Below are 13,268 nucleotides of genomic sequence, written 5' to 3'. Positions count from 1 at the left end.
AATATTTGATCGAAAGCTAAGAAGCATAAACTATTTAACAATCAGGGCATCAAACTTGGTTGAAGAATTCAAAAAAATGATAAGTAAGGTTTGTTTTCATTAAAGTTTCTTTCACATTACGTTAGCCTAAAATGATTGAGTAATATCACAAAATTATTTGAGTTATATCAAGTGAACTAGGGTATTATCAAGTGAATTAAGTGAACAGGCCTACAGTCTATATTATTCATCATAACTTTCTGAATCTTGGAAAATAATTTAATCTAGATTAATTACCGATATTATTTTAGATACTCTTTTGTTTTATTGCTATGACTTACATTCTGAATTTTATCCGTTAGATCCTTACTTCTGTGTAAAGTTGGATTGTAACCTTTTGTCATTGTTATATCGTTCAGAATATTTAATGGTGATCCAACGACAATATCTATAAATAATTTAATTCAATTATTCTTTCTTACATATTTTTACCAGTACATGATTCACCTTCAACGTTATTTGCTCTCGAAGCTATGTCATCAACGCTTTTAGTATTCGAATTTACGGTTTCAAATTTATTATACAAATGGTCCACCTTTTCTTGAATTTCTTTTATTTGTGAGCCGTGTTTGTTTAATTCACTCTCGATAAAACTTTCTCGAATTTTGGTTTTATCGAAATGTTTCAAGACTTCTCTTATTTCAGTCTTTAGCTTATCCAACTCGGTTTTCTTTTCGTCGCGGATGGTATTTGTAGACTCATCTGAAATTTAAGAAAATTAAGTAGAAATAAAGTAAATTTTTTGAGAAAACTCAAGACTCAACTCAAACAAAATCATGAATTATGATACTCGGATTAATTTTCCATCTTTTTGGTAACATAATTATTGATTCATTTTCCTACTTTTTCAGCATTTCGAAACTGTCTGCTACCTAAACTGTGCTTCATTAGACTGAAGAAATAATAGTCACCAAGTAATCAGCAAGCCAACTCTTACAACGTGTGACTTCAAGCCTGTTACTTGCTATTCCTGATCTTTCTTGATACAATGCTTCGTTCAGATTTTTCAAATGATATCGGTAACGGTTTCATTCGATATTAGTAGCTCAGCAAAACGTTGTGGCCATGAATATTTTGCGTCAGTGTCGATACGGATAATTTTGCTGTACTAACCCATGATTTTTTCTGCATGGGATTGTCGTAGTAGATACTTTTCAGATTTTTCATCATCACATAAAACTCCTCTTTTTTCTGGCAAACAACTGAATTCCAATTTAAAAGGTTTGAACTGGTATTTTAAGTTAATTTTTATGGTAGCAATTTTTGGATCTTTTCCATCGCATCTAACACATCAATTGAAAAGTCCCCGGCCTGACACATAGATGACGCTACTACAATTAAATCCATATGTTTTTTAGTACCGGATGTCGTCTGGGATGATTTCTAAATTGGTCACTCGCCACTCGATAGGCTTAATGCGGAGAACCGTAATTCGACGCCCACGTTAAAACAGTAGGCCCAGTCCAGTAAAAAGGAGACCTTTTTAGTTAGACTTAGACTCTTCACGAATGGGATGCCTGATTCGAGGTGAGTGTTGACGTTCCTCATAACCCATGGGGCATTGAGTAATGCGCGGATTTTTTAGATTGGAACACTTGGAGTAGTTCAAGTTGTCTCTCAAAGATGTACCTGTACCACACCTGTGATCCGAAGTGGCAGACTGGATGAAATAGCATTTTATACAGAGCCGCTTTCTGGGGAATTGGGAGTTTACTTTTTTTGCTGAGGAGTGGGAAGAGTAGACTGTACACGCCATAGCCTTCGCAAATAGCATGCTGGATTTGGGCTGATCATTGGAACCTGCGGTTTAACAAGAGAACGAGACCAAAAGGTATCATATCTGGAGCCAGCGGATAGCCAGGGTTTATCTGCAACCGCCAGAATTTGTACCACGCAATCGCCCGGGTCAGTTGACTGTAACCGGTGGTAAAGAAAGCTGTATCATCTTCATAAAATGCTGTGTGGGAATGTTTGTGGAGTGGAAAATCAGCCATGTAAAGGTTGAACAGGGCAGGGACTAGTGGAGTACCTTGCGAGACTCCTGCGGAGATCTGCTTTCGAGAGGAGACTGCGTCACCGACCCTCACTTGAAAGGACCTGTCGTCCAAGTATGAATCTATCAGGGAGATTAGGTCATTCGGTAGAGCAAGCTGGTTCGCTTTGAAGATTAGACTGTTGTGCCATACCTGATCGAAAGCTTTGGAAACATCCAAAAAGATGGCTCCAGCTTTGCGACCTTTTCTTAACGCCTGGTGGATAGTGGCTGCGACGCGAGCAGCTTGATGAAGGCTTGAGTGTTTGGCACGGAAACCGAATTGTTCGTTCGGAATTATGTGGTGTGCGTCTGTGAAACTGCTTAAAGCGTGTAATATCGCTTTTTCGGAAAGTTTGGAAAGTGAACTAATCAGGCAGATGGGCCTATCGTTTCTTTTCTGTTTTCTATTTTGGAAAGATAGTGACAAGCGCATGTTTCCAGTTCTTTGGGAAATGCTTTAACCTCAAGATCGAGTCGATGATGTTGCCAAGCTCTGATAGTTGCTTGCTAGTGATGTTTTTCAGATGGTTTACTGTTATACCATCTCGGCCTGGAGATTTTTTAGAAGACAAACATTTTATTGAGAGCAGAAGGTCTCTGAGAGAGACGATACTCTTCAGAAGATGCACCGATTGGAAGTTTTTCCTCTTCAGGGAGGGGATAGTGTCGTTTATGATAGATAACGCCTGTTGGGGTGGGCCAAGAGATCCTACCTTCGCTTACCGAGAAACAGGCGTGCGATTTAGATTTTACGTAAATAATTGCTTAATTGCATAAATTGCCGTTGAAGAAAATGTATAGAATCAAATGGCCAATATTTAGAATAAATACATTTTAACTATCTTATAAGAAAGAAATAACCGACATGCCTTAATAACTTGATTGATATATATTTTTAATAATAGGACTATATGGTCTAATATCTTTCCTAAAAAACTTGTTTTACCCTTAAAATGATACAAAAATATAATGCTTCTTTAGAACAACAAAATAATATTTCAATAAAAATCGTGACATTGCTTAAAACTATTTATTATTAGAATATATAATAAAAAAAAACGATTTATTCACCTGGCAACTCTCCATAAATATTTTCCATTTTTGTTTCCACGTCCGTTTCACCTATATGTTGCTTTAATTTTGGCCGTTCCCATAATTTGTGTTCCCGAAAAAAATGCTGCTGGTCTTTCAGTAAGGATACCAGTTCATTCAGTTTCTTCATTTCTTCTTTTAGATCGTCCAATTTTTGTTTCTCCGTGTCTATTTGGTTTTGTGTTCTTATTGTACAAATGACTTTTTCCTTTTGGTCCGCTTTATCTGAACGGTGGGTTGTTGATTCAATAATGTGATCATTACGCTGTTTTAGAAAGAGATGCTTGGTTTCTTCGTCACTGCTTGATAGGTGATTTATTTCATCTTCAGTATAATGGATGCTTGTGAGGGGGTTGTCGATAGTTTTTTGAATTGTATCAACGCTTTTTTGACGGATTGAACGTTTAGGTCTTTTCAGGTGATGTTGAGTTACATCTTTCAGTTTTTTCGAATTTAATGAAAATAAAGCTTCATCAAATGATTTCTGCAAACATTAACAATATTAAATGGTGTTAAAAGTTTGTTATATATGTTTTTACTGTTGTGCTGGTTGTTAAGACATCGTCGTTCCAGTTGTAGTCATGAATATCATCTGAAACAAAATATGAATGTCGTATTATAAATGAAAATATATATTGATACATTGAGGGAATAGATAAAATAATATCAACATCATGCAGTATAGTACATGCTGTTGTTGCATGTTGATAACATTGCTTCCCTATAACGAATGTGACGATGAATGATATATAGTCTATCCAAAGAAATTTTGTACATGCGTTATCTAAATTTGTGACGTCAAAACGTCGCAATGTTGCTGTGTCAATTCTGAGTTTTAGTTCAGTTTGGCTTTGACATACAACAAAATTCTAATACAAATAAACTAATTAAACAAAAACACTGTTATCAAATATAATTTATTTTAATATTATAGTAAATCTAATTTATATATTATCGAAGGACTTAAAACTACAATTAAGTACACAGTTATAATAGTTTAAAGGTTAGGGTTGTGTTTGTTTTTATTTACATAGAACTCTTTTCCATACCACCTATGAGTTAGAGTTCTAGGAGCGTTTTTTATGTAGTTGTATCCCCTGGAAGCCTAATCCACCTAATTAACAATTGTATATCCAATTAATATATTTTAGTTTCATTAGGGAGTATATTTTCTTTGTGTACTTTGGTACAGTGTTTCCTTGTGAAAACATTTTGATATCACTGTATTTCTCCTTCGTTTTATTCTGTTAATACCTGTATACATTTTTCTTCACAAAACTATATTTAATGACTGCATTCTCCTTAATGTAATTGCCATATCTGCAAAACAGTTACTTTTTCATCTGGCATGTTTTAACCAAATGCTCATGTATATTCTGAACAATTACACACCTATCTGTGCACATAAATCTTTTATACTCTACAAAAACATCTCCTACGGTTATTTTCCACTCTCATCACCCTGTCTTAGAAATTGGCAGCATTGAATCAATCAATATCATTGGATCGTGCTTATTATTATTATTATTATTATTATCATGCTGGATCGAACTTATCAGACAGCATTGTGTCTCTTTTTAACTAGAATAAAATGAGATGAAAAATATTGTCTGATTCTAAAACGAATTTACAAATTGCGACAGGCATTAAACATCTTGATGACGTATATACAAAACTTTTTTGGATAGGCTATATGTTATATATAAGCGATTACTGAAGTAGTTAAATTATTTAACATTAAAGGATCAGTAGTATCCACGGTATTAACAACCTCTACAAATCATAGCAAAACTTCATCGACAAAGAGAAATCGTCGGTATAACCCTCTGAAAGTTAACTGAGAGAGACCGGCAAACAACTACTGCGGAAAAAGTCGCCAGAACTCAACACTCACTTAAGTTTCACTTTATACTTACTCACTCTACTTTATAACGAAGGTCATCGCTAAGTTACGAAAGAAGTGGCATATTCAGAAGATTGTGGTATGGTCCGATGCATCATCGTTTATATTCTTTCCTACAAACAGCCAGGGTTATGTATGGGGAACTTTAAAAGAAGCCTGGATCCGGACTGCTTGCTTCCTACATTCAAGCATAGAGGAGCTTCTTTGGCCAGCACAATCGCCAGACCTTAACATAATTGGACCGATAAAATTCCTGTTCGAATCTATTCAGATACCCTGTTTTAAAAGCGTATTGTCCATTTCATGTATATAATATTTTATAAAGGAGTAAAGGTTTTTCTTCGGGACATTAGTATAATGGTAAAAGTCTTTTTAGTTCAAAATCTTCTTCAGGTGTTCAGGAAGAATTAATTTAAATTCTGCTAGAGGGGAAGAGAGACGAGAGACATTCTACAAAGTATACTTAGGAATCTGCACTTAGAGATAGAGTAGAAAACACCCAATTCAATATTAAATGAAAAATAATTTCAAATATCAACTTCATATTTTTGTCATTTCTTTCAATTAAAATTACTATTTGCATCCTAGACAGAAAGCTAGAAAGCTTGCATTCTAAAAGCATGATTTTCATCTCTTAGATGTTAATTATTTATAGAGGCTATGCGATACTGACTTGGACCTTTGAAATATTCTTTTTTTTTAAATATACGATTGATAATATAAATGAAGCTGATAGAATAATAAAGCCTAAGGCAAGAGAAGACCTTCTTTTACCAGATGTTCATATATTTAACGGTATTAACAGCGAATATGTGAGACTCCCGCTTTTTATCAAAAATACCAAGAATCTTAGATATCGATGACTTAGATATGATAGTCCTATCGCCTTTACCACTGCCCCACCAAGCCGGTGATATATAATATTTTAAACTGATTTTTTATATTTAAGTTAATATCTCCGTCATTTTATAAATTGCAGATTAATAGTTGAATGAATCATAGCCAGCTAATTAAACTTTGTTTTATTGTCTTTTATTTTAGTTAGTACAAACTGATGTATTTATCCTACACTCGTCTTGCTGGTGTATTGATGCAAGTGCAACAGATTAGTAGCAATAAATTAATTTTTGAATTAAGATTTTATTAAGCATATCTAATGAAAAATGTAATTAATAAAAAAAATCATACACATGATAAACACTTGAATAAATGGAATATACAAGTAAACAAATACAGCTAGCAAGATGTAAATTTACTAAAAAATATATAAATATCATTGATAAATTTACTGTATATAACTGTATTTAATTATTAACTTATTAATTGCTTAAATATTACCTTAAACTGAATTCTTAATGTTTAAGTTATAGCCTCCGTCATTTTATGAATTTCAGATTAATAGTTGAACGAATCATAGCCAATTAAACATACACATAAAAAAAGTAACAAATAAATCCTTACTGGCATTACATTTGTAATATTCTTGTGCTTTTTATTTTAATTTGGGAAGTGCATACTGATGTATTAATCCCATACTTGTCTTACTTGTGTGTTGATGCAAGTACATCACAACACTTGTAATAAATTAATTTGTAAATTGAGATTGTATTAAACATATCTAAGAAAGATGTAATTAATAAAAAAAAACATGAATCATACACATGATAAACACTTGAATAAATGGAATGTACAATTAAACTAATACAGCTAGTACGATGTAAACTTACTAAAATATATATAAATATCACTGACAAATTTACAGTTGGTAACTGTATTTAATTATTAACTTATTAATTGCTTAAATATTACGTTAAACTGATTTCTTTATATTTAATTTATAAGCTCCGTCATTTTATAAATTTCTGATTAATAGTTGAATGAATCATAGCCAATTGAACATACACATAAATAAAAATAACAAATAAATCCTTACTAGCATTACATTTGTAATTTTCTTGTGCTTTTTATTTTAATTTGGGAAGTGCATACTGATGTATTAATCCCATACATGTCTTACTTGTGTGTTGATGCAAGTACAACAGAACACTTGTAATAAATTAATTTGTAAATTGAGATTGTATTAAACATATCTAAGAAAGGTGTAATTAATAAAAAAACATGAATCATACACATGCTAAACACTTGAATAAATGGAATGTACAATTAAACAAATACAGATAGTACCATGTAAACTTACTAAAATATATATAAATATCACTGACAAATTTACAGTTGGTAACTGTATTTAATTATTAACTTATTAATTGCTTAAATATTACGTTAAACTGATTTCTTTATATTTAATTTATAAGCTCCGTCATTTTATAAATTTCTGATTAATAGTTGAATGAATCATAGCCAATTGAACATACACATAAATAAAAATAACAAATAAATCCTTACTAGCATTACATTTGTAATTTTCTTGTGCTTTTTATTTTAATTTGGGAAGTGCATACTGATGTATTAATCCCATACATGTCTTACTTGTGTGTTGATGCAAGTACAACAGAACACTTGTAATAAATTAATTTGTAAATTGAGATTGTATTAAACATATCTAAGAAAGGTGTAATTAATAAAAAAACATGAATCATACACATGCTAAACACTTGAATAAATGGAATGTACAATTAAACAAATACAGATAGTACCATGTAAACTTACTAAAATATATATAAATATCACTGACAAATTTACAGTTGGTAACTGTATTTAATTATTAACTTATTAATTGCTTAAATATTACGTTAAACTGATTTCTTTATATTTAATTTATAAGCTCCGTCATTTTATAAATTTCTGATTAATAGTTGAATGAATCATAGCCAATTGAACATACACATAAATAAAAATAACAAATAAATCCTTACTAGCATTACATTTGTAATTTTCTTGTGCTTTTTATTTTAATTTGGGAAGTGCATACTGATGTATTAATCCCATACATGTCTTACTTGTGTGTTGATGCAAGTACAACAGAACACTTGTAATAAATTAATTTGTAAATTGAGATTGTATTAAACATATCTAAGAAAGGTGTAATTAATAAAAAAACATGAATCATACACATGCTAAACACTTGAATAAATGGAATGTACAATTAAACAAATACAGATAGTACCATGTAAACTTACTAAAATATATATAAATATCACTGACAAATTTACAGTTGGTAACTGTATTTAATTATTAACTTATTAATTGCTTAAATATTACGTTAAACTGATTTCTTTATATTTAATTTATAAGCTCCGTCATTTTATAAATTTCTGATTAATAGTTGAATGAATCATAGCCAATTGAACATACACATAAATAAAAATAACAAATAAATCCTTACTAGCATTACATTTGTAATTTTCTTGTGCTTTTTATTTTAATTTGGGAAGTGCATACTGATGTATTAATCCCATACATGTCTTACTTGTGTGTTGATGCAAGTACAACAGAACACTTGTAATAAATTAATTTGTAAATTGAGATTGTATTAAACATATCTAAGAAAGGTGTAATTAATAAAAAAACATGAATCATACACATGCTAAACACTTGAATAAATGGAATGTACAATTAAACAAATACAGATAGTACCATGTAAACTTACTAAAATATATATAAATATCACTGACAAATTTACAGTTGGTAACTGTATTTAATTATTAACTTATTAATTGCTTAAATATTACGTTAAACTGATTTCTTTATATTTAATTTATAAGCTCCGTCATTTTATAAATTTCTGATTAATAGTTGAATGAATCATAGCCAATTGAACATACACATAAATAAAAATAACAAATAAATCCTTACTAGCATTACATTTGTAATTTTCTTGTGCTTTTTATTTTAATTTGGGAAGTGCATACTGATGTATTAATCCCATACATGTCTTACTTGTGTGTTGATGCAAGTACAACAGAACACTTGTAATAAATTAATTTGTAAATTGAGATTGTATTAAACATATCTAAGAAAGGTGTAATTAATAAAAAAACATGAATCATACACATGCTAAACACTTGAATAAATGGAATGTACAATTAAACAAATACAGATAGTACCATGTAAACTTACTAAAATATATATAAATATCACTGACAAATTTACAGTTGGTAACTGTATTTAATTATTAACTTATTAATTGCTTAAATATTACGTTAAAATGATTTCTTTATATTTAATTTATAAGCTCCGTCATTTTATAAATTTCTGATTAATAGTTGAATGAATCATAGCCAATTGAACATACACATAAATAAAAATAACAAATAAATCCTTACTAGCATTACATTTGTAATTTTCTTGTGCTTTTTATTTTAATTTGGGAAGTGCATACTGATGTATTAATCCCATACATGTCTTACTTGTGTGTTGATGCAAGTACAACAGAACACTTGTAATAAATTAATTTGTAAATTGAGATTGTATTAAACATATCTAAGAAAGGTGTAATTAATAAAAAAACATGAATCATACACATGCTAAACACTTGAATAAATGGAATGTACAATTAAACAAATACAGATAGTACCATGTAAACTTACTAAAATATATATAAATATCACTGACAAATTTACAGTTGGTAACTGTATTTAATTATTAACTTATTAATTGCTTAAATATTACGTTAAACTGATTTCTTTATATTTAATTTATAAGCTCCGTCATTTTATAAATTTCTGATTAATAGTTGAATGAATCATAGCCAATTGAACATACACATAAATAAAAATAACAAATAAATCCTTACTAGCATTACATTTGTAATTTTCTTGTGCTTTTTATTTTAATTTGGGAAGTGCATACTGATGTATTAATCCCATACATGTCTTACTTGTGTGTTGATGCAAGTACAACAGAACACTTGTAATAAATTAATTTGTAAATTGAGATTGTATTAAACATATCTAAGAAAGGTGTAATTAATAAAAAAACATGAATCATACACATGCTAAACACTTGAATAAATGGAATGTACAATTAAACAAATACAGATAGTACCATGTAAACTTACTAAAATATATATAAATATCACTGACAAATTTACAGTTGGTAACTGTATTTAATTATTAACTTATTAATTGCTTAAATATTACGTTAAACTGATTTCTTTATATTTAATTTATAAGCTCCGTCATTTTATAAATTTCTGATTAATAGTTGAATGAATCATAGCCAATTGAACATACACATAAATAAAAATAACAAATAAATCCTTACTAGCATTACATTTGTAATTTTCTTGTGCTTTTTATTTTAATTTGGGAAGTGCATACTGATGTATTAATCCCATACATGTCTTACTTGTGTGTTGATGCAAGTACAACAGAACACTTGTAATAAATTAATTTGTAAATTGAGATTGTATTAAACATATCTAAGAAAGGTGTAATTAATAAAAAAACATGAATCATACACATGCTAAACACTTGAATAAATGGAATGTACAATTAAACAAATACAGATAGTACCATGTAAACTTACTAAAATATATATAAATATCACTGACAAATTTACAGTTGGTAACTGTATTTAATTATTAACTTATTAATTGCTTAAATATTACGTTAAAATGATTTCTTTATATTTAATTTATAAGCTCCGTCATTTTATAAATTTCTGATTAATAGTTGAATGAATCATAGCCAATTGAACATACACATAAATAAAAATAACAAATAAATCCTTACTAGCATTACATTTGTAATTTTCTTGTGCTTTTTATTTTAATTTGGGAAGTGCATACTGATGTATTAATCCCATACATGTCTTGCTTGTGTGTGGAGGCAAGTACAATAGAACACTTGTAATAAATTAATTTGTAAATTGAGATTGTATTAAACATATCTAAGAAAGATGTAATTAATAAAAAAAAACATGAATCATACACATGATAAACACTTGAATAAATGGAATGTACAATTAAACTAATACAGCTAGTACGATGTAAACTTACTAAAATATATATAAATATCACTGACAAATTTACAGTTGGTAACTGTATTTAATTATTAACTTATTAATTGCTTAAATATTACGTTAAACTGATTTCTTTATATTTAATTTATAAGCTCCGTCATTTTATAAATTTCTGATTAATAGTTGAATGAATCATAGCCAATTGAACATACACATAAATAAAAATAACAAATAAATCCTTACTAGCATTACATTTGTAATTTTCTTGTGCCTTTTATTTTAATTTGGGAAGTGCATACTCATGTATTAATCCCATACATGTCTTGCTTGTGTGTGGAGGCAAGTACAATAGAACACTAGTAATAAATTAATTTGTAAATTGAGATTGTATTAAACATATCTAAGAAAGATGTAATTAATAAAAAAAAACATGAATCATACACATGATAAACACTTGAATAAATGGAATGTACAATTAAACTAATACAGCTAGTACGATGTAAACTTACTAAAATATATATAAATATCACTGACAAATTTAGATTGGTAACTGTATTTAATTATTAACTTATTAATTGCTTAAATATTACGTTAAACTGATTTCTTTATATTTAATTTATAAGCTCCGTCATTTTATAAATTTCTGATTAATAGTTGAATGAATCATAGCCAATTGAACATACACATAAATAAAAATAACAAATAAATCCTTACTAGCATTACATTTGTAATTTTCTTGTGCTTTTTATTTTAATTTGGGAAGTGCATACTCATGTATTAATCCCATACTTGTCTTGCTTGTGTCTTGATGCAAGTACAACAGAACAGTAGAAATAAATTAATTTGTAAATTGAGATTGTATTAAACATATCTAAGAAAGATGTAATTAATAAAAAAAAACATGAATCATACACATGATAAACACTTGAATAAATGGAATGTACAATTAAACAAATACAGCTAGTACGATGTAAACTTACTAAAATATATATAAATATCACTGACAAATTTAGATTGGTAACTGTATTTAATTGTGTACTTATTAATTACGTAAATATTACGTTAAACTGAATTCTTTATATTTCATTTATAATCTCCGTCATTTTATGAATTTCAGATCAACAGTTGAATGAACCATAGCCAGCTAAACATATAAATAAATAAAACTAACTAATAAATCCTTACTGGCATTAAATTTGTAAGTTTCTTGTGCCTTTTATTTTAATTTGGGAAGTGCATACTCATGTATTAATCCCATACTTGTCTTGCTTGTGTCTTGATGCAAGTACAACAGGACAAATAACTTATTTCTTACTTAAATATTATCTTAAACTGAATTCTTTACATTTAGGTTAAAATCTCCGTCATTAAATTTACTAAAAAATGTAAAATATTAGTGACAAATTTACATTTACAAATACATGTGATTATTTAATAATTTATTTAGTACTTATATATTACCTTAAACTGAGTTCTTTATGTTTACATTAAAATCTCCGCCATTTTATGAATTTCATATCAATAGTTGAATGAATCATAACCAATTAAATATACAAATAAATAAAACTAACTAATAAATCCTTACCGGCATTAAATTGGTAACTTTCTTGCGCTTTGACGATGACATCCTCCGCCAACGTTTCGATATCTTCCAAGATTTTATTGAAATCGATTCGTATAGTTCTTAAATTGTCTCGCAAGTTATCTGAATTGTCGCTCGCAAATGTTTCGAGACAACAAAGGCAAAGAGATAAGAGACCCAACATAAACATTTCGTGGTGGTTTTAAAAATCCTCGTAAAAGGAGAACTACTTTTTTTCGACTGTTTATATAAACTAGTTTCCTTTGTGGTCAGTATCGGCTTTAACAACAAACTGTCAACAAAGCTTTTTCCTCGTTAATTAGGTTTCATTACTTCAGCATTATTTATATATAGTAAAGCGGAAAAATAAAATTACGTATTGTTGTCTGTTTTTATCGTCTAAGTACGCCGTTTATATTCTTGTAAAAAATATTTAATAAAATGGTGAAAGTTAAGTACACAAATTAGTCGCTGTATATATCAAATTTTTTTTTCTTTTTTGTGGAATTTGGTAATAATACCCGACATTTTTTGTGGTTTATCAACGTCCAAACGTTCAAAGGTTATTTGGTAGTTATTTAAAGAACAATACAAGTTTTAGAAAAAACACATAGTGTTTCAATCTAAAAATAAACTTAAAAAAAAACTAAAAATAAACACGCATTAAATTTGGAGTAAAACAATTCCTCTTCTCC

General features: G+C 29.0%; 1 protein-coding gene across 1 annotated transcript; it reads right to left on the bottom strand.

The window, feature by feature from the left end:
• Positions 1-176: 176 nt before the first annotated feature.
• LOC143205844 (uncharacterized) lies at positions 177-12,804 on the bottom strand. Its single transcript, XM_076419020.1, has 6 exons — positions 12,577-12,804; positions 3,706-3,758; positions 3,146-3,650; positions 472-741; positions 321-427; positions 177-245 (listed from the first exon to the last, which is right to left on the bottom strand). The coding sequence occupies exons 1-6, from the start codon at positions 12,761-12,763 to the stop codon at positions 177-179; spliced, it is 1,191 nt and encodes a 396-aa protein (XP_076275135.1). The 5' UTR covers positions 12,764-12,804.
• Between the last annotated feature and the right edge of the window lie 464 nt (positions 12,805-13,268).

Source organism: Rhynchophorus ferrugineus, unplaced genomic scaffold (assembly GCF_030347505.1).
Source record: "Rhynchophorus ferrugineus isolate W39M unplaced genomic scaffold, kcgeb_rfMv2 rfM1, whole genome shotgun sequence".
Classification (NCBI taxonomy): Eukaryota; Metazoa; Arthropoda; class Insecta; order Coleoptera; family Curculionidae; genus Rhynchophorus; species Rhynchophorus ferrugineus.
The sequence above is the reverse complement of the archived record's forward strand: the minus strand, read 5'-3'. Positions and strand labels throughout refer to the sequence as shown.

Coding starts and splice junctions, on each gene's coding strand:
- LOC143205844 (XM_076419020.1), bottom strand. CDS start 12,763: ATGTTTATGTTGGGTCTCTTATCTCTTTGCCTTTGTTGTCTCGAAACA. Junction 3,759..12,576: donor AAGTTACCAATTTAATGCCG/GTAAGGATTTAT, acceptor ATTTTGTTTCAG/ATGATATTCATGACTACAAC. Junction 742..3,145: donor TATTTATGGAGAGTTGCCAG/GTGAATAAATCG, acceptor CTTAAATTTCAG/ATGAGTCTACAAATACCATC.